This window comes from Ruditapes philippinarum, unplaced genomic scaffold (genome assembly GCF_026571515.1).
Source record: "Ruditapes philippinarum isolate M1 unplaced genomic scaffold, ASM2657151v2 ctg3934_1_1_1_1, whole genome shotgun sequence".
NCBI lineage: Eukaryota > Metazoa > Mollusca > Bivalvia > Venerida > Veneridae > Ruditapes > Ruditapes philippinarum.
The window spans coordinates 81,228-103,150 of NW_026862314.1; the positions used below are offsets into that span (position 1 = coordinate 81,228).

A 21,923-nucleotide genomic window follows, 5' to 3' on the forward strand; every position below is an offset into this window, starting at 1 on the left:
TTATATTTCCATCATAAAATGCTATGCACTACTACATGACATTGTGCCTTATCAAATCAGATCCCATGTTTTCACATTTACCATTATATATAACGCCTTACATACATATATTCCTTCTTCACTGAAAGTAATGTAATTTTCACAATGATGTCAGCAAAGAAGAATTTACAAAACGCACAATGTGCAAGCTGAGATCGAAAATTTTTCAGTTCACTTTCTGAAAAATAGTGTTACAAAACAGCAATATATTTTTCCTAGTAGAACTATAGAATTGTATGACCTTATTGATCGGTTACTACTGTGCTTGAATGCCTGTGTGATTTTCACAATTTTACCATATTTCATATAATCATATCATATCATATCATATCATATCATATATCATACAATTTCAACTGAACTTCAAAATCGGCACAAGTATACAAAAATCTGGAAACAAAGTGATCAATCGGAAGCATTGATCACAACAAAATTACAAGATAATTGCAGACTCGGTTTGATTGAGTGTGATTGAGTTTGATGCAAGTTCTTCTAGATATGACTCTATGATTATTCAAAATTAACAGACAAGACATAAGGTTAATCATATTGAAAAATATAAAATAGATATGTGTGAAAAAATATAATATATGTGAATGGTGGATATACAGAATATCTGCATATTTCAAATTCAGATACATTCGCCTGCAGTAATGGTCGCTGTGTTGGTGAATCAACTATATGTAATTCTGCCAATGATTGCGGGGATAACTCGGACGAACAACATTGTCGTAAGTTGGGTTTTTAAGTCCCCCACTCCCCTGAAAAAAAATGACAAAATAAAAACATAATTCTCAGTTTCGTACACAACTAACGAATTCTTAGTATTTAGTTCATGCAAATAACAGCTTTTATATAATAATAATTTAGTTATTATATAATTAGTTTTGCATTATAATGAGCAAATGTTTAAAAAGGATAACGTTTAATAAATCTGATAAAACGTCCATTTTTATGTCGCTTTTTGTTTTACAGGAAAATTACATATTAATCTTCCTAGAGATACGTCCCTGATTCAAAATCAAATGTGTTTATTCTTTACTCACAGATTAAAATAACAATCTAGCTTTAAATAGCATTATTTCAGACGATCTGCATTGGTGTACTGTTCAGACTATCACGAAATTAGAAAATATTATATTCTGCTATTGTATTGTTAATTATTTACAAATATGCTGTTACTTTTGCACCATAGTACCTTAATCATTTCCATGTGATCCGTCTTTCAGCATTATATTGCTCAGAGAAGCTGTTAGGAGACAGTGGTAGTTTCGAAGTTTCCACGACTACATATTACAGATCAAATCGAGACTGTTTGTTTACAATTGAAGTTGAAGTAGGAAAAAGAGTACAGATTCATGTAAGTATATTTATCTTTTATTTGGGAATGTTTACTCGACACAGCTATGGCTGCCACGGCAAGCCATTTTGCCATTGGAATATGCCAATTTGCCATAGCATGTACAATTTGCCATGGCAAACACATATAAAAAATAGGAAAGATAGAAAAACGAAACATATTAACTTTTAAACCTATTAAATAATGAAATTATTTTAGATAGTTTTGATATTTTTAAACCGCGTAAAAATATGGGTTGAATTTACCAAAAAGTGGCATGGAAAAAAAGAAACCGGCAGCTACATTGTATTATGTATGTTTAAGACATCATTGATTACATAAGTTATTTCTAGCTTGTAATTACCTTAATAAGCGTCGAGCGTCCAAGGATATGGTACTTATCTTATGTTTCATGAATTTGACGACATTTACTTCTTGAAACAAAAGTAATTAAGAATCGAATTAACTCGAGAACATCAAGAATGAAATCATCATAATCATTGTAAAGACTTTCGGGATCGTGCACCGCTGTATGGTGCAGCATCACCTGCATTATCTTTAAAGTGGAATGGTCTACAATGGTCACTCCTTTATTATTATTCAGTATTTGAAGAGTAATTACCATTGATTTAGTAAAATCCGTTCTATTATATTGCGTTTTGTGTTCCTTGGATTATTGAGTTAGAATCAACCAACTTAACAGGAAAAATGATCAACATCACTGGGAAGCTGTGTGCCTGGGACTTTTTAGTTTTATTAGAGTAATTGTCCTTTACTTAATTAATATAAATTTGCAATTTTAACTATGCATAAAGCATAGCTTAAAAAGTATTTGACCTGTAGGCCTGAAAATTTACAAGAATTTGGTCAGCTGAGCATGTGTACTTATGCACCTTGGGGGTTCCTTGTGGATTGATTCAATATTTGCAAAGTTTTTGCCCTTGACTTTGTAAAAGATTTTCAGTTTTCAGCCTGTGCCACATGTAGCCCAAAAATATTTGACCTAGAGTCATAAGATTGACAAAACAGTGGGTGTTGGTGGGCACCCTTGTCCTGTAGACACATTTTTAGTTACATATTTAAGTACGCTATTACTTGTAAAAACAATTCATTTACAGTTCGATATATTCGACATTGAAGAAAACCTGGATGTCCTTGAAATTTGGGATGGCGGACCCACAATCCTCAGTAGTCAGTTGATAGCACGGATTTCCGGTCAGAATCCAGGTCAATATGGAAGCTATATTAGCAGTACACATCATCTACTATTGAGATTTCTCACCGACAGCTCCATACAAAAACAAGGATTCAGATTTTCATGGAAAACAGGCAAGAATCATAAATACAATATACAGTGCAATACAAAGCAAACAAAGAGTTTTAGAGTTTCTTTCAGCAGCATCCTGAAGGACAAAGGCCCATGAGGACAAAATGTTATGTAGCGTACATATTGAAAGTTACTATATAATAACGTCTTGTAATAATCTTGTAGCTCTCTAAGTCTCATAGCTAAAAGTCTAGTTACAAACAAGACAAACATGTTATCTAATTACGAGGTACTGATTATGATATATTATACGGTATTCATTCGCATTACTAAATTATACAAAGTGAAATGATGAATGCACATATTGGTCAAACCACACACTAGTGACTTAAAGTTCAATTTTTACATGACCGAATAAGGAATTTTATAATATACTTCGCAATGAACATTCGAAAAATATATCGGAAATATTACACGGTATTTTATCAATTGTATCATAGTTTGGGGTCCTTTCTGTTGAAAATGTGTCAGAGTTAAATCGTATACATATACATGCATAGTGCGTTAACTGGAGAACAGGTATAAGTTACCCACACTCCAGAGCATGCCTATTTATTGGCTAATATTTGCTGGGGTTTACTTATTGTGACGGCAGAGAAAGGGAAAGCGATAGAAATGTCATTTTCAGATGCTCGTTCATTCGTTTCTTTTTTCTGGGATTTCATATTGTGACAACAGGGAGCGTGATTTTATGTTTGGCTATGATACAAAAGAGAAAGAACATCTAAACGATCGGCAATCTGATTAATACTGGGGGGCTACGCCCCTTCGTACAAATCAGATAGCCTCGTGTTTCGATGCTGTTTCTATTACCTATATTACTTTAATTAATTGTTTGATTGATGCTGGTTTTTACAGGTTAACGAGTAGATAACATCGAAGGGGAGAAATCCGGTTACCCAGTTTTATCGCACAAAAATATATGTTCGTTCAAAATGTAATACCCTGGATATCATTGTGAAAGTATGTCTTCCACAGTAATATATAACTTGTTTTGTAGCTAAATATAGCTGAAACATAAATAATTAATATAGTGAATGATACTTTTATCTGTAACGCTGTTTTTAGATTTTTCATGCGAAATCCTGCAACAGACGGGGTTTGATGTATTATCAACTACTAGCGGATACGATAAACGACTTACACCTAGACAAGATGTAAATGACTGCATCAGTGAATGTGATAAAAGCAGCCAATGTTGGGGTTTCCGGTATGACATCACGGAAGTGACGAATCCAAAATGTTTCATGATCACGGAAGCACCGATTTTAATGGAGAGCACATGTTGCAATGTTTATATAAAGACGTGTCCTTTGACGTCAAGAGTAACATGTAAGATAACAAGTTGAAATATGCAAATCTAATAATATATTAACTTTATGTAAATTTCCGAATAAGAGGAAATTAACACATTTAGCCTTTATTTACTTTCATCTTGCAAGAGACATTTCTTATTTCAGCATTTAATTATTCATCACTTTTTATGATAAACAATAGGCAATGCAAGCATCAAAATACACACTCAATCACTAATAAATAGAGCAATATGAAATTATAAAGGATGCAGATTCTGACATAATATAAATATTTCATGGACTCGTCAGTTTAAATAAATATGTTTATTGTGCTTTAATACATTAAGCAATATACTTTTATCTCTTTACAGCAATAGGAAACATACCAATGTCAAACTCTAGTTTGGTGGCCACCTCAACACCGGGCGACATCTTTACTCCCATGTACCCTTACAGATACGTCGGAAATTATGAACATACCTTTCTAATCACAGTTTCTGGCAATAAGTTAATAACTTTGCAGGTAAATCTGAAATTTAACCTTTGACCTTATATCAATCGTTTACTCAAATTCATTTAAATATACATTATTTGACAGTAATAATCAAAACAAATCTTTCCATATAATAATTTGTGATTTATGATAGAACATTTGATAAATTTCCGAATGTTTATTTTTTTTACAAAGAAGAATAACCATAAAAGAATTTAAAAAAAAATTGTTGTTTTCATATGATATGTAAATGCTTTGTTCAATACATGTAATATAGCCAACTATTATTCATTTTGTTGTTTAATTAAGAGTTTTTCTTATGCAGATTTTAACGGTCGATCTTTGTTGTACCGATAATATTGCTATATACGACGGTCAGGGACCAGAAAATCCTTTACTGATGCTAGTTGAAAAAGAATCGGAGCCGTCATATGTCACTTCAACGGGGAACTACATGTATGTGCATATGACATTGTTACAGCACTGGAACTGCAAGGGTGTTCTCATGAAATATTTTGAAGGTGAACAATATTGAATAATAAAAATAATACATTTTATTTAAACTGTAACATATATATCTTTTTCAGATATTGATGTCAGCTTCATATCAATTTATAAAAACAATGTTTGGTTGTTTTGTTGACATATAAAACTATTAAAATAGAAAATGTAAAATATGTACAGTTCCTAACAGTTTGGTTAGAAACATAAAGGCAGCTTTAGTATGAAATATTATACAATTATTGACTAGTGATCCATTGAATATGGTGTGATATTCACTGGCAGATGACATCGCCTCGGTCAATATGACTTTCTGTCAGTGAATATCACATCATATTCAATGGCTCACTAGTCAATAATTGTTTTATTATATGAATAGTCTAAGACATAATAAAATCACAAAAAGTACAACCTTATATACATGTAACAATTTTGCCTCGTTGAAGCGCAGGAAGAAAGACAAGACGCATGTGTTAGCCGTGCAACGACTATATTTTATATGCGAACGCTGCGCCTACAAAAATAATTCAAGTTTATACTCATCATTGCGGTGTCGCCTTTAAGTATAATAGTAAAATAATGATATTTTAATCGAGAAATAGGTCATAAAAAACAAAAAGTAACAGTTATTTCTTAATTAACACGCGTAATTAACAGTCTACGGTGTATGATCATTGAATATGAGTCTCAATCTAACTTTAGATTCGGAAAATCCAATTCAGCCAGTGAATATGATACTACACCCAGTGAATATGATTTAATAAAAAGTTATGTTGACTACTGTTTGGACCAATGAGATTGCAGCTATATTTAGATCATATGATACTATCACTTATTTATATAGGCTTACTTAAATAAGATATATTGTTTAACATTTAATAAAGCACTTGTTTGATAAATTGTTAAACATTTAATAAAGCACTTTTTGTGATGATGACGTTTATCAGAGTCAAATTATCTTAGATTTAACATCACAATTTACTTATAATATGTTCTATAAAATGGAAGAATGTTAAGTATCAAAGATGATCAATTTTTCAGGTTGTGATGTGTCGATCAGTGCAGATTCTGGGCAGATCAGATCACCTGGTTTTAATGTAAACCCATATCCTGATATAATGATTTGTTCCTGGTTAATCAATCCACCGTCAGACAAAAGTGTTAGACTGTTCTTTACTGACTTTCAAACTGAGCTAGACAAGGACTTGGTAAAGGTAATAAATGTTTTACTTACTGTCATAAATAATTTTACTTAGATCGGTATCATTACTTTTGCTAACTTGCTCATTACTGTTGCTCACTTGCGTTTTTATGTATTTTCTTAGATGGCATAAAAGTTTTTGCAATTGTCATTCAACGATGCCACGGTAAACATTAATTATGGCTGTTGCTTTCACTTATTTTGGGCAAGCTGAAAGCCAATGTCTTTCATAAGTAACCATATAACTGTCTAGCATCTACAAGACTTGGTAGCTGAAGGTGACCAACTCACCTACAATAACGTAAATACGTAGGTGTAACGTATTGGCTTAAAGATATATTTTAATTAAAGTATGCACTATTTTATTAAACCATGCTTGGTTTATTGCTTATATCCTTACAAAATTGAATTGCTATCGACAAGAAAATGAAGCTAAGAGTGTATTGATTTAATTTTAGATTTTTAAAGGATTGAATGGCCAAGGTGAGGCTGTACACCAAGGAGCAGGATATTCTGGTACCCAACTACCGGACACTCTGACGTCAACCAACGGATTCTTCATAACATTCGAGACAAGTGGAACCAATAATTTTCGCGGATTTCAGGCCACATTTTCTGCAGGTAAACGTGTCCATTCGATGTTTTTTATTTGCTTGTAACTTTTGATGTATTCTTATTAACAGTGGCAAAAGTTGAATATGCTTTAAAAATGCAATTATTGTAAGTGATAAATGATTGTGTATTTCCAGTTTTTTTCGCCATTAAAATCATGCATTAAATGATTATATTGTTACTCTTACAAAGTGCATGGCAATGACTAAAACTCTTACTAAATACATTGAAAACACAGTCAGGACGGTCTGGTCACAATATGATAATAACGATATTGATAATTTCAGTAAAACACATGAAGCAAAATCATTAACAAAGAACTTTTGATATAAAACATTTTGACTAGTGAATCATTGAAGAATTATACCAACTTTATTTGATTTTTCATGTTTATAATGTAATATTGTGTAATCAATCCAGGGTGTCCAAAGTTGGATACAGTGTCGTTCGTGCTGGATCCGGTGTCTGATAGTTTTCACGCTCCAGATACAGTAGTTGTGACGTGTGCGGAGGGATATTTGTTTGGCGGAGGATTTAAAGGAGAACCATCTGTTACTTTAACATGCCAGGGTGATGGGACCTGGAACTTGCATAATCTTCCCTTCTGCGAACGTAAGTTGATAATTCCTATGTACTCAATTGTCTTAGACTGCGTTCCAGTCTATACATACTTATAAAAAAACAAGCTTGAAATTTATTGATGCACTTTTCAGTTTGCATTTCATTGGGAACCCGTATCTAACAGTAAGTCAGTAAAAATAGAGAAAACACTTGTAGCTTTGAAGTGTATATATATAATAAACGAAGATGATTTTAATTATATTATTTCTTTTTCAGAACTTACTTAAGCGTTTAATTTAAATAAATAAAGTGCAATAAGTGTTATTGAAATATTCATAGTTACACAATGCTTATCTCCATCAATTAAAATTGTGTCTATGTAAGTCCATGCTAGCGCAGTATAGTGGCATAAATCTAAACAGAATAATTTATAAAACATAAGTGTAAATATTGTATAAATATAGTGAAAAACAAATATGTTAATGATATGTACAATGTATTTTATAATGTAATATTCTTTTTCGAGAGATTAAAGTTCAAAATGTTTTACATTCTGAATATTATTTTCAAATACTTTTTGAAAATTTGATTTGTGATCAATTAATGTCGTAAAACATATTGTTTTGAATAAAAAACAATAAAAGCTTTTTTTAACCGACTCGTGTTTTTGTTATCTAGGGCAATACTGCGGACTTGCAAAAGACATACCAAATGGTTACTTTGTCACCGCCTCCGGTGTGCAAGGTGGTGACGTCATACAGTATGATTGTAACGAAGGTTTTACAATGGAGGGAAACAAGCTAGTGACGTGTCTCAGTAACAGTTCGTGGGGTGTTCTGCCGCAGTGTACAGGTCTGTTTTTGATGTCTTTTACAACTCTGATGAAGATTGTTAGAGTCGAAACTTCGGTTATCATCATTAAATGAACTTTGAAACTTATCCTGTGTTGATTGTTTGTTCCACTTGTATCATTTTTCTTTGTCTTTTATATTTGATAAAATTTCTGGATACATGATGCATGGCAAAGTTTCATGATATATAGAATACGTTAATATGTTAATTGCATATAAAATCTATCTTAGAAACAAATGAGAATTATATTTGTTTTATATAAAAGAAATTAATAAAAAGTTTACTTAAAACGTTTACTTATCTGGCTATATGGCCCTGGAAACCATAATCATTTTCCCGTTAATAAAGAAGTATATATCTAGCCACAGAAACTGCATCATCTTAATGACACACAAAAAAACGCAAAATGTAAAAATAAAGAACTATCAGATTTGCAAAAACTGCCCAAAATTCACCTTTGTTTCCTACATGTAATATATTAAGTATTTGTTTTAAACTTTTATATTTTGATCGATATAATTCAATAATTCAACTTCAATTAATTTTACTTAAAATGCTATTTCAGATTTTAACATTATTTTAAAATATAACTTTTTTTACATCCCTTTGCAGCGACGGAATGTTCCGCTGTCGGAACGATCGTTGCCAATGCAACGTTTACAAATATGAAAGGAGATGGAATCCAGCATGCGTCAGTTGTGAAAGTTACGTGTGACCAATACTTTGATCTGATTGGTCCTGAGACAATAACTTGCAATCAGGGACAATGGCAGAGCGAACTTCCTCAATGTCAGTGTAAGTATCCCTCATACTCTTTAAGTGACTTTTGTAATTCAAATTGTCTTAAAGGACTAATTTAATTTTGACAAACGGCGGATTATAATTTCATACAGATGAACCGATCTTTTAAAAAACGAAAAGTGGTTGTCAATTGGAGAAAACCGCTGTAAAAGTTTGATGACAAGTTTTTTTTACATTGAGTATTATCTGAGTATTATCCTTAACATGTTTGTTCCTTTTGTTTCTTCAGCTATTTGCTTATTTTTTGTTGATTATTTTGGTATCATGCACAAAGATGTTGCTAAAAATAGCTGTAAACAATATTTTAAATTGTTAACTTGATCGCATTTATTTAATTATCAAGTTTTTTTTCCGTTCTGATTGATCAAATTTTGTAACGAAACTTTCTATTAAACAGTATTTTACAAATCTCTAAAATATAAAATCGGAATGCAAACACATCCAGTTTGAAAGTCTTTGGGAACTTAAGTTCATTAATTAAATTTGTAAAAACAGTTCATATCAGAAAAAATTAAACATTTAGAAAAATTAAAATGTTTTTTACAAAAAAACTTGTACCAAATGTACACTTTTTGGCTAATTAAGGCAAGTAATGGCCTAGTGCTTTTGTCACCTGACTCTTGGATCTTTGTTTCGAGCCCTGCTGGGTTACAACCATATTTCTCCATGTGTCCTCTGCACTGGTTAGTTCCAAAAGTTTTGTATATAGGTTGAAAGCTTTCTTTACAACAAAAATATTGAACTAATCAGCCAGTACTATAAATATCTTACTTTTCATTGGTATTGTAGCCATGCCATGTGCCTTGACAACATTCTGGAATGCGAACGTGAACATGTCACAGAGTTTTGTTATGAACAGTGTCATCAAAGTGAAATGTAACCCAGGATACTCATTGAGTGGTGGACTCGAAACCGAGGGATCATTTAGATGTGGTGTCGACGAACAGCTTCAATGTGAGAGTAAGTTTCCTTTCTAAAATATCACATTTTTCGAAGGCCATATTTAGTGTGATTAAACATGTACAGAAGCGTCCTGGTGCCAATTCATGGTGTTCCATATAAAATGATACCTCATACGTAGTATTTTATTAGGATAACTCCTTATTATGCCTTTAATCTAGCACGTAGGAGTTATAAAGACACTTAGTTTTTAAGACCTATTGATATTATATATTATTGTGATTTCTGTCATATTCAAATTAATCTTTTGTTTTAAAATAGTGTCTTTTCGAAATAAATGTATATACAAAATTCAGGAGGTCTAGCTATACATTTGATAATTATATGTATGATAATTTCATTTAATTTCATTTTATTTGCAAATCGGAAAATAAACATTTCATTTGGCCATTTACAGAGTATAATGACAAATATTGCCGATAGTTTAAATGTACAAATATTATTAACAAAAAGAGAATATCAGATTAAGAAGCAGTTAAATATTCAAGATAATAATCATAATAACATGCATACTCAAGGTTAAATGTGTATAATTTCAAATATTAAAGGGACTCACTCATGTTTAAAAAAAAAAAAAAAAAAAGGATTTCAAATATTTTTTTCTGAGATTTATGCACCGTTTGATGAAAGTCTGGACAAATAACTCTTCAAGATAATTATAATTTGCTCACCACATTTTCCAGGTTAATAATTTTTATTGTTTAAAATGACCCAAAAATGAAAGTCTTGTTTGCTAGTAATCGCACAAAATCGATTTTCAATCTTATTTTTTGATCTTCTGCAAAATTTTCCATTTTAAGGCCTCCACTTAATATTGGTAAGAATTTCATTTTTTTGTTGTTTTAAGACTTATTACCTTAGTTGAACTTTTCTAAATTAAATAAAAGAAAAAAGAAAAAAGTTGTCCATATTCTACGAACAGTTTTAATTATATATTCAAAATTTATATATTCCCCCTCTATGTGAGCCGCGCCATGACAAAACCAATGCAATGCGTTCGCGACCAGCATGGATCCAGACAAGCCTGCGCATCCGCGCTGTCTGATCAGGATCCATGCTGTTCGCTACCAGTTTCTCTACTTGTTATATGGTTTGTAAGCGAACAGCATGGATCCTGATCAGATTGCGCGAATGCGCAGGCTGGTCTGGATCGATGCTGGTCGCAAACGCATTACGTTGATTTTGTCGTGACGCGGCTCATATATAAACATAAATTAATATATATTTTGGTTAAACATTAAGGAGTGTAAAAACGATAGATACGTTTAATAAATCTTTTATTTATGAATTTCACAGACATAGACGAATGTAATCTTGGATTGGACGACTGTGTTAACGCCGAGTGCCAGGATACAGACGGTTCGTACGTCTGCGCATGCCTAGCCGGGTATGTTCCAACTAGGGACAGCTTAACGGCATGTGAAGGTAAAGTAATAGATACATATATTATATAAAATATACTGTTAAAGTAGGGTTTCAAAACCGGATATTATATCATTCGTGAGCTCTGAGAAAAAAAATCCCAATACTTTGTATGATATATGATGCCTTTAATTGAATAAATATCATTACTATATTATATTTCATTATTTAAAATAGCTGATTTCAGAAACCAATTTTAATTGTAAATGTTGAAATCAAGTGCGATTTGATACTTTCGCGAATAAACCTGGTTCTTCATGGAAGAACCCATCCACCCTGGTTGTACATGCTAGCAGGCAACAAAGTAAAACGTTATTTAAAATACTTCCTTGGTTTCTTAAAAAAATGCTGAATTAATGTGGGTAAGAAACAATCATAATTCAGAAAATAATCATAATTAACTTATTTAACTTGCTTGGCATTAGAATTTACATTACACTTCTAAAAAACCGCCCAAGATTTTGAAGAAGACGTGTATCTGATTTACTTTGTGCCAGCGTGATTTCCGTGCATCATTACAACTCAGTTCTCTCCCTTTGTTACAGATGTGGACGAGTGCACAGCGGAGTTGAATATTTGCGACCATGTTTGTACAAACACGGCTGGCTCGTATCAGTGTAGTTGCGATGAAGGGTATGACTTATACACATCTGCCGGCTTTAATGGCTTTACACTTGGGAATGGCGAAGATGGCACCAAACCATGGCATATATTTCATATAGGTCACTCCTGTGTGTGTAAGTTATTTGATGACATAAATAAAATCTTCACATTTACTTATCATTAGAAGAAAATTAACGAAAGTATGTTTTATACAGAAATACGACTTTCAAAAAAAATTGTTTCACTGTAGATCCAACCATTATTGTGCTTTACGGTGGTGTTCACGTTGTAAGCCTTTTGATAAAATTTCTTTCGAGTCCACCGCTACAAATTGTGTGAACATAAAACAACTTATAGTGAGCGAACAAATCTATGTGGTGGTAAGGCTGGGTAGTTAAAGCGTCGGACTAGTAATCTAAGGATCGCTGTCCTCGTGGGTTCAAAACCTGTTGGGAGCAAGCTGTTGTTTCCTTGAGCAAGAAACTTTACACTCATTGCTCAGTACTGATTGGATCCAGAAATGCATTAGAACTAAAATAAATTCTGTATAAACAGAATGCCCAGTACATTTCTCTCCGTACGTTAACAGGCTTTTAGAATTTAACTGCAAGCTTATATATTACATGTCCATTAACTCGCAATCGTCAGTTATCGCTCACATTTTATAGAGCCGATTTGATTCCTATATGTATCTCTTTTGCAGTAAAGAAATGTGAGTCAGATAATATATTAAATATTGCTGGCGGGAAAGCGTTGACATCGGCAACATCGTTCTATTACGGTGATAAAGTAGAAGTTCTATGTAACATTGGTGTGTTTGCTAGTGGGACAAGTAGTCCTAATATGACTATAACCTGTGGAATTGATGGCCAGTGGAGTCAGCGCCCTGTGTGTGACGGTAAAGTATAACTCATATTTGTTTCTCAAACTAGTTGTCAAATATTTTATGCCTTATTTAGTTACTCTTTCTTAATCTAAACTTGAAAAAAGAAAACAAATTATTTGTTATCTATTGATTTATATAATTTCAAACTACATGTATATTATCTATCATGAATCATTTTAAAGGCGAAATTATTCAATGGAATATCATGAATTTTTTTATATTACAGAGGTAACAGTTCGACGGACGAATTCGACAATGTCCGTCATTTTCCGTCACGTATAACAACAGTACTGTTATTCATATTGTCCATTCATATTGTCCATTATCTTATGAACGCTCATTTAATCTTTATAGGCGCAGAAGTTTGCTGAAAACCCCCATATATTTACACTCTGGCTGGATATTGTTTTTAAGTTGATATTTTCTGATATTGTTTTCAGAAGTTGCATATTGTGATGAGATCTATGGGTCACCGGTCACACCTGCTGGACGTATACGGTACGAGGAGAAATACACGTTAACATGCACGCGACGTAACGGGCGACAACTGGTCCTGCAGCGTTTATGTGGCTACGACAAAGACACCCGTACATACAAAACATATGGAGACCTCCTTGCTTGTCCTGGTATTTATTGCCCCATGTTCAAAACATTCAATTCCACTGGACTGGTTAAATTTTATTTTATGAATTTTATGAACAATTTTGTTTACAAGCATTCATCATCCTTGCAGTCATTTAATTCTTGTGCAATACAAAAATATTTGTCTGGATATCACTCAATGTTGCCTCCGATTCGTAAAGGTCCATTATGCCTGAAAATTCTTTATCTTTATTTTTCAAAAGTTTTTTTTACTTTGCATTACTTTCATAGTATACACATAGTTACGCATTAACCAGTAACCTAAACTTTAAAATTTAGAATTTTAAAAGAACATGTTCCTAGCTTACCTGTATAGTCAACATTAATGACATTTATTGATATTACTTTGTTTATTTATTTTGAGCCGCGCCATGACAAAACAAACGTAATAGTTTGCAACCAGCATGGATCCAGACCATTCTGCGCATCCGCGCAGTCTGATCAGGATCCATGCTGTTCGCTATCAGTTTCTCTACTTGTTAAAGGGTTTGTAAGCGAACAGCGTGGATCCTGATCAGACTGCGCGGATGCGCAGAATGGTCTGGATCCATGCTGGTTACAAACGCATTACGTTGGTTTTGTCGTGACGCGGCTCATTTATTTATTTGTTTATTTGTTTGTTATTTCAGAGACAGATTGTGGAGAAGCACCTGTTTACACTGGGGTGAAACCATTTATTACACCAAGTACACTATATAACAGTACTATAGTGTTTGAATGTGAAGGTCAGTATGTGAGGAGAGGGAGCAGTCCTCTAGGAATATTCAGTGACAGTCTTGTCAGGTGTAATGAAAATGGTGTGTGGGACTTTGGCACTCTTCGTTGCGAAGGTAACTAGGTTATTTACGTTTTGGCTTTTAAATATTATATATATACATGTATATCCTTTAAGACACCAGGTAAGTTGCAATATTTCATGATTTTTAGATGCTGTAAAATGCATATTAAGTTTTCAACTTACCATTTGGTAATTTGTATACTTGAATAACCGGTGATAATGCTTTTTGAAAACTAAATTGAAAACTAGTGCCGCAATTTCAAGTTGTGCTGATTTGTTCTGTTAAATAGAACTTTATGATAAAGGCAATATTTGTATGCTTTGAAATGAAAAGATATTTCTGTTTTGTTTGCTTTAGTTATATTTTATTGAGTTGCGGCAGTATTTAAATCGTAAAGCTTGACATGAAGTCATATTCAACCAAAAAGATAACCAAGGGCTTAAGATATTATTAATACGTATTGGTTGGACCACGGTCTTCCCCATCATTTTCGAAACCCAGTTCTTTGATTATATGATGTAAATTGTGAATGATTGAATTATATCTTGAACATTGCAGGAGGCCAGTGCCCCGACCCTGGTTACCCTGTCAACGGTTATACAACACTGTCATCATGGTCACATGGTGATGAAAGAGTATATAGCGTTGCTATAGGAACTGTTGCAACTTTCTCGTGCAACACTCCGGGCTATGAACCTTTGCCCAATGCTACAGCAACGTGCATTAAAGTCGGAGATACTTTGACTGCATGGGATAATCCATTACCGACCTGCCTAGGTAATTTTTTGAACAATTTCTTTATATTTCATACATTGTGTTAGTTTAAGACTTTATTCATGCTGTACATGTTCGATTTTCATGCAAACCGTAATAAATTTTCATAAAACTCCATAAAAGTGTGCAATGTATTAAACGTATTAATTTTAAAATGCAAGAAATTAGCTTATTTTATAGGAACACTATGTAAGGCACTAATTTCAGTGAGAATTTCATAAGCGGACCGTGCACTATTGTATGACGCAAAAAACGTTAAGCAATCCAAGATAAATAGCACCACGAACATAAGACACAATATTGTAATTTAAAATCTATTTATATTTATTCATTTATGAGGAACTGACGTAATTCCTTTCAGAATATGACCGTAGAAGGAATTTTATTCAATCTATCACTAAATTTCGCAAAAACGTAGGGAGTTGAACTATAACCATCAAACAGTCATAATGCATTATGCCTGCTATTATCACTTTGACTATTTTGATTTAAAATTCAGATAAGATGCCGCCACAGTTTATAGACTGCCCGGAAGATAGTTACGTTGACGCCTACACGTCCGTTTATTACGCTGAACCAACTGCCACTGACAACACAGCCGTGAAAACATTAGGGGTATGATAAATTTGTTACCCACTCAAAAAAGAAGATAAAATCACATAATTATATTATATTTATGTTCGGTATTACGTCAACAACACTGTATAGAGCTTATGGTGACTCCCAGCTATACTTGTGGCTATGTTTGTATTATTATGAAAACGTAGGAGAATAAACTTAGTACTTCAATATTTTATTATTTATCTTTTAAAGATACAAACGCATGATCGGGCAATATTCTGTCTCGTCGTATAATTTATTCATCAAAGTTCAATTACATCTGTTTAGCGCTTAACGTTTTTGAAAAATTGCTTTCCTTCAAAGTCCACCACTAACAGTAAAATGCCTTTTGATTTAATTGATAAGTCGTTTTTTATTTGTGACGATACATGTGCTATAGCTACATTCTAATTTTATGAGGGAATATATGCTTTTTGTTTAATGTAAATGAGAAGGTATGTTTATTATCACTATTCTGAAAGATTTTGTTTATAATGCTGTTCTTTGAAATATGAAATTTGGAACCTTGTTCAAGTATTCAACACCCGTTTCCATTTCAATAATCACTGAATTAACCAAAACGGTGATTAGTTAGATGACACATTTTAATTGTAGTAAATACCGTAGATATTAACATAAAGGTTTTATATTTAAATGAAGGATTTTTTTCCATAACTTGTTATGTTAAGCAATCTAAACATATGTTTTTGTAAATATAAACACACAGAGATTTCCGGAGAATTTTCGGCCCGGTATGGTGATGGATTCAACATCAACTTTGACTTATATAGCAACAGATTTCAGTGGGAACCAACAATGGTGCCAGTTTAGAATTATCATCAATGGTATGAAGTCTCTAGATTATATACAATTATACTTTATTACACCAAGTTTATTACACCAATTACTGTATTGTTATACTGGTACATGTAGCTTTAGTGCGTTATAACTTTATGCGAATGTTTCTTTTTAATTTCTAATTTTGAAGTACATGTATCTGTTGTTTTAAACATGTTAGATATAAGATTAGCATATTGTATCCAAATGATTATTTATTTGAAACATTCTTTTAAAATATTCTTTAAATTCATGTTTCTATTCCTTACTAAATAGATAAGACACCACCACAGCTATTTTGCAATACTCCTACGGTGATCACACCCAACCAAGGTAACACGCAGGTGAATACGGAGCTGTTCACCACTACCGACGACCGGTCAGCTACTTTGTTTGCGGCGCCGGCATATGTTACGGCAAAGTATGGTACGATCGGGACAAATCCAATAGTGACATACACAGCTACCGACCCTTCTAAAAACGTTGCTACATGCCTAAGCCAAATGAAAATTGCAGGTATTTTAAACTGGTTTTTCTTGTTTGTTTTTGCGCCGATTTGTTTTATTCATTTTGGTCATATCTCGGTTGCCAGTCCGCCTAACTGGCTTTCCTTGATAACAAACCAGTAATAATCAATTTATCTGCAAGTGATCGACTACTAATCTCCAAGGTAACTGAATCAGCAGCGAGACAAATGACGATAAGACGCAATGTCTAAGATGTCACGGAGACATTTTGCCTTGGCAGAAGCCCAAACTTGCGATCTTTGGATTAAAAATTCGATGCTAGAATATCAATAAACATGTTTTGTCATACAGTGGGGTCTTAGAAATATTATTAAGGAAATTAATCTCAATTTTGAGTGCGTTGTGGTATAACAGTGCACGGTATAGAGTTGCGCAGTAATATAACCACCAAGGTCATATGATTGAGTGAATAGGTACACAGTTGATACTATATATGTGCAGACCTCAAAATTGAGATCTGGTTTTATTAAAACACGTAAGCACAATGAAATGGAAAGACCATATCGTTTTACCATAAACTTTTCCGGTCTAATGTAAACAAAATAATCTACAAGAACCCTGTAGTGTGTGGCAAGACTGTTGCGAGTGAAGTGTAAGAATATATAAAAAAAGTATGTGAGAAGTAAGCAGTGAACAGTGAGCTAAGCAAAAAGGCATTTCAATTTATATAGGGAAGGTAATGATCTGCTGTAATGCTCAGCTGTTTTGGGCATCTAGCAGGGCATTCCTAAATATAGTGTAAAAATGCTCTGCTGCAATACTCAGCTGTCTTGGCAATCTAGCAGAGCATTCCTAGCTTTAGTGAAAAAATGCTCTGCTGGAACGCTCAGCTGGCTAGGCAATCTAGCAGTGCATTACTAAATATAGTGTTAAAATGCTCTGCTGGAATGCTAAGCTGGCTAGGCAATCTAGCAGGGCATTACTAAATATAGTGTAAAAATGCTCTGCTGGAATGCTAAGCTGGCTAGGCAATCTAGCAGGACATTACTAAATATAGTGTACAAATGCTATTCTGGAATGCTAAGCTGGCTAGGCAATCTAGCAGGGCATTACTAAATATAGTGTAAAAATGCTCTGCTGGAATGCTAAGCTGGCTAGGCAATCTAGCAGGGCATTCCTAAATATAGTGAAAAAATGCTCTGCTGGAATGCTAAGCTGGCTAGGCAATCTAGCAGAGCATTACTAAATATAGTGTAAAAATGCTCTGCTGGAATGCTAAGCTGGGTAGGCAATCTAGCAGGACATTACTAAATACAGTGTAAAAATGCTCTGCTGGAATGCTAAGCTGGGTAGGCAATCTAGCAGGACATTACTAAATACAGTGTAAAAATGCTCTGCTGGAATGCTAAGCTGGCTAGGCAATCTAGCAGAGCATTACTAAATATATTGAACAAATGCTTTTCTGGAATGCTAAGCTGGCTAGGCAATCTAGCAGGACATTACTAAATATAGTGTACAAATGCTATTCTGGAATGCTAAGCTGGCTAGGCAATCTAGCAGGGCATTACTAAATATAGTGTAAAAATGCTCTGCTGGAATGCTAAGCTGGCTAGGCAATCTAGCAGAGCATTACTAAATATAGTGTAAAAATGCTCTGCTGGAATGCTAAGCTGGGTAGGCAATCTAGCAGGACATTACTAAATACAGTGTAAAAATGCTCTGCTGGAATGCTAAGCTGGCTAGGCAATCTAGCAGAGCATTACTAAATATATTGAACAAATGCTTTTCTGGAATGCTAAGCTGGCTAGGCAATCTAGCAGGGCATTACTAAATATAGTGTAAAAATGCTCTGCTTGAATGCTAAGCTGGCTAGGCAATCTAGCAGGGCATTACTAAATATAGTGTAAAAATGCTCTGCTGGCATGCTAAGCTGGCTAGGCAATCTAGCAGGGCATTCCTAAATATAGTGTAAAAATGCTCTGGTGGAATGCTAAGCTGCTAGGCAATCTAGCAGAGCATTACGAAATATAGTGTAAAAATGCTCTGCTGGAATGCTAAGCTGGCTAGGCAATCTAGCAGGGCATTACTAAATAAAGTGTTAAAATGCTCTGCAGGAATGCTCAGCTGGCTAGGCACTATAGCAGAGCATTCCTTAATATAGTGAAAAAATGCTCTGGTGGAATGCTCAGCTGGCTAGGCAATCTAGCAGGGCATTACTAAATATGGTGTAAAAATGCTCTGGTGGAATGCTAAGCTGGCTAGGCAATCTAGCAAGGCATTCCGAAATATAGTTAAAAAATGCTCTGGTGGAATGCTCAGTTGGCAGACTGATTCTGAGTTCCAGGATTTATTGTTGCCAAAGTTTTATTGACATTTTCGACTTCTAGGCAATTCTGAGGCACTCGCAGACTTTCAGGAATTTTCGGTGCAAATAGAAATAATGATATTTTTGACTTCTAAGGACCTTTAAGAGACTATTTCATTGTCCTGCGACTTTTTGAAGGACACTCGCAGACTTTCAGGAATTTTGGTGCCAATGCTGATATTGACAATTAAGACTTCTAGGGACCCTCAAGAGTCCATTTTGGTCGTCTGCGATTGATTCTTGGACACTCGCAGACTTTCAGGAATGGTTGGTGCCAATGGAAATATTCATATTTTTGACTTCTAGGGACCTTTAAGAGTCCATTTCATTGGCCTGCAGCGTATTGTTGGACACTCGCAGACTTTCAGGAAAGTTTGGTGCCAATAGAGATGATGGCAATTTTTACTTCTAGGGACCCGCCAGAGTCCATTTTTATGGTCTGCGACTGAATCTGGGACATTCGCAGACTTTCAGGAATCTCTGGTGCCAATGGAGATAATGACATTTTTGACTTCTAGCGACCCCCCAGAGTTCATTTCGCTGGTCTGCGACTGATTTTGGGACACTTGCAGACTTTCAGGAATTTTGATGCCAATGGAGATAATGACATTTCTGACTTTTAGGGAACCGCCAGAGTACATTTCTTGGGTCTGCGACTGATTCCTTGAGACTCGCAGACTTTCAGGATGTTAAGTGCCATTGCAAATCATGACTTTTTTACTTTTAAGGACCCCTTAGTCATAAGCAGAGCATTTTTACCCTAAAATGTCATTATCTGCATTAGCACCAAAAATTCCTGAAAGTCTGCAAGTGCCCTATAATCAGTCTCAGACCAACGAAAAAGACTCTGGATGGTCAAAAATGTCATACATTGTAATTATCTCTATTGGCACCAACAATTCCTGAAAGTCTGTGACTGTCCAAGATTAAGTCGCAGACCAAAAAAATGGACCCTGGATGGTCCCAAGAAGTAAAAAATGTCATTATCTGCCTTGACATCAAAAATTCCTGAAAGTCTGTGAGTGCCTCAGAATCACTCGCAGACCAAAAAATGGATTCAGAAAGGTCCAAATAAGTCAGAAATATCATTTTCCTGAAATTCCTGAAAGTCTGCGAGTGACTCAGAATCAGTCGCAGACCAACGAAATAGACTCAGGAGGGTCCTTTTGAAGTAAAAATGTCATTATCTCCATTGGCACCGAAAATTTCTGAAAGTCTGCGAGTGTTCCAGAAACATTCGCAGACCAACGAAATGGACTCTGGATGGTCCTATAAATTCACAAATGTCATTATCTGCATTAACACCAAAAATTCCTGAAAGTCTGCGATCGTCCAAGAATCAGTCGGAGACCAAAGAAATAGACACTTGAGGGTCCCGTAGAAGTCAAAAATGTCATTATCTGCATTGGCACTAAATATTTCAGAAAGTCTACGAGTGCCAAATAATCAGTTGCAGACCAACGAAATTTATACTTTATTTAAGAATGCCCTGCTAGTTTACCTAGACAGCTCAGCATTCCGGCAGAACATTTTTACACTAATTTTCAGAATGCTTTGCTGGATTGCCTAGCCAGCTGAGCATTTTTAACACTATATTTAGGAATGTCCTGCTAGATTGCTTAGCTAGCTGAGCTAACCAGCAGAGCATTTTTCGCACTATATTTTGGAACGCTCTGCTAGATTGCTTAGCAAGCTGAGCTTGCCAGCAGAGCATTTTTACACTATATTTAGGAATGCTCTGCTGGATTGCCTAGCCAGCTGAGCATTTTTAACACTATATTTAGGAATGCCCTTCTAGATTGCCTAGCCAGCTGAGCAATTCAGCAGAGCAATTTTACATGTCCCGCTAGATTGCTTAGCCAGCTGAGCATCACAGCTAAGCATTTTTACACTATATTTAGGAATGCCCTGCTAGATTGCCTAGCCAGCTGAGCATACGAGCAGATCATGTTTACACTATATTTTGGAATGCCCCGCTAGATTGCTTACCAAGCTGAGCATAACAGCAGAGCATTTTTACACTATATTTTGAAATGTCCCGATAGATTGCTTAGCCTGCTGAGCATAACAGCAGAGCATTTTTACACTATATTTTGGAATGCCCCGCTAGATTGCTTAGCCAGCTGAGCATAACAGCAGAGCATTTTTACACTATATTTTGGAATGCCCCGCTAGATTGCTTAGCCAGCTGAGCATAACAGCAGAGCATTTTTACACTATATTTTGGAATGCCCCGCTAGATTGCTTAGCCAGCTGAGCATAACAGCAGAGCATTTTTACACTATATTTTGGAATGCCCCGCTAGATTGCTTAGCCAGCTGAGCATAACAGCAGAGCTTTTTACACTATATTTTGGAATGCCCCGCTAGATTGCTTAGCCAGCTGAGTATAACAGCAGAGTTTTTTTACACTATATTTAGGAATGCCCTGCTAGATTGCCTAGCCAGCTGAGCATACCAGCAGAGCATTTTTACGCTATATTTTGGAACGCCCCGCTAGATTGCCTAGCCAGCTGAGCATACCAGCAGAGCATTTTTACACTATATTTAGGAATGGCCTGCTAGATT

At 34.5% G+C, this 21,923-nt stretch overlaps 1 protein-coding gene across 1 annotated transcript in view; it reads left to right on the forward strand.

Moving 5' to 3' along the window:
* Nucleotides 1–21,923, forward strand: part of LOC132718637 (uncharacterized) — a gene marked incomplete at its 3' end in the record, with an annotated part of 32,976 nt that overhangs the window by 5,183 nt on the left and 5,870 nt on the right. The window contains 21 exon segments of the mRNA XM_060702356.1: nt 675–770; nt 1,269–1,399; nt 2,497–2,707; nt 3,774–4,037; nt 4,372–4,523; nt 4,819–5,014; nt 6,036–6,208; nt 6,654–6,816; nt 7,228–7,419; nt 8,047–8,220; nt 8,833–9,015; nt 9,811–9,981; nt 11,278–11,406; nt 11,949–12,140; nt 12,710–12,904; nt 13,333–13,518; nt 14,164–14,364; nt 14,872–15,090; nt 15,587–15,702; nt 16,415–16,532; nt 16,801–17,040. Coding sequence (XP_060558339.1) covers nt 675–770; nt 1,269–1,399; nt 2,497–2,707; nt 3,774–4,037; nt 4,372–4,523; nt 4,819–5,014; nt 6,036–6,208; nt 6,654–6,816; nt 7,228–7,419; nt 8,047–8,220; nt 8,833–9,015; nt 9,811–9,981; nt 11,278–11,406; nt 11,949–12,140; nt 12,710–12,904; nt 13,333–13,518; nt 14,164–14,364; nt 14,872–15,090; nt 15,587–15,702; nt 16,415–16,532; nt 16,801–17,040 — 3,702 coding nt within the window.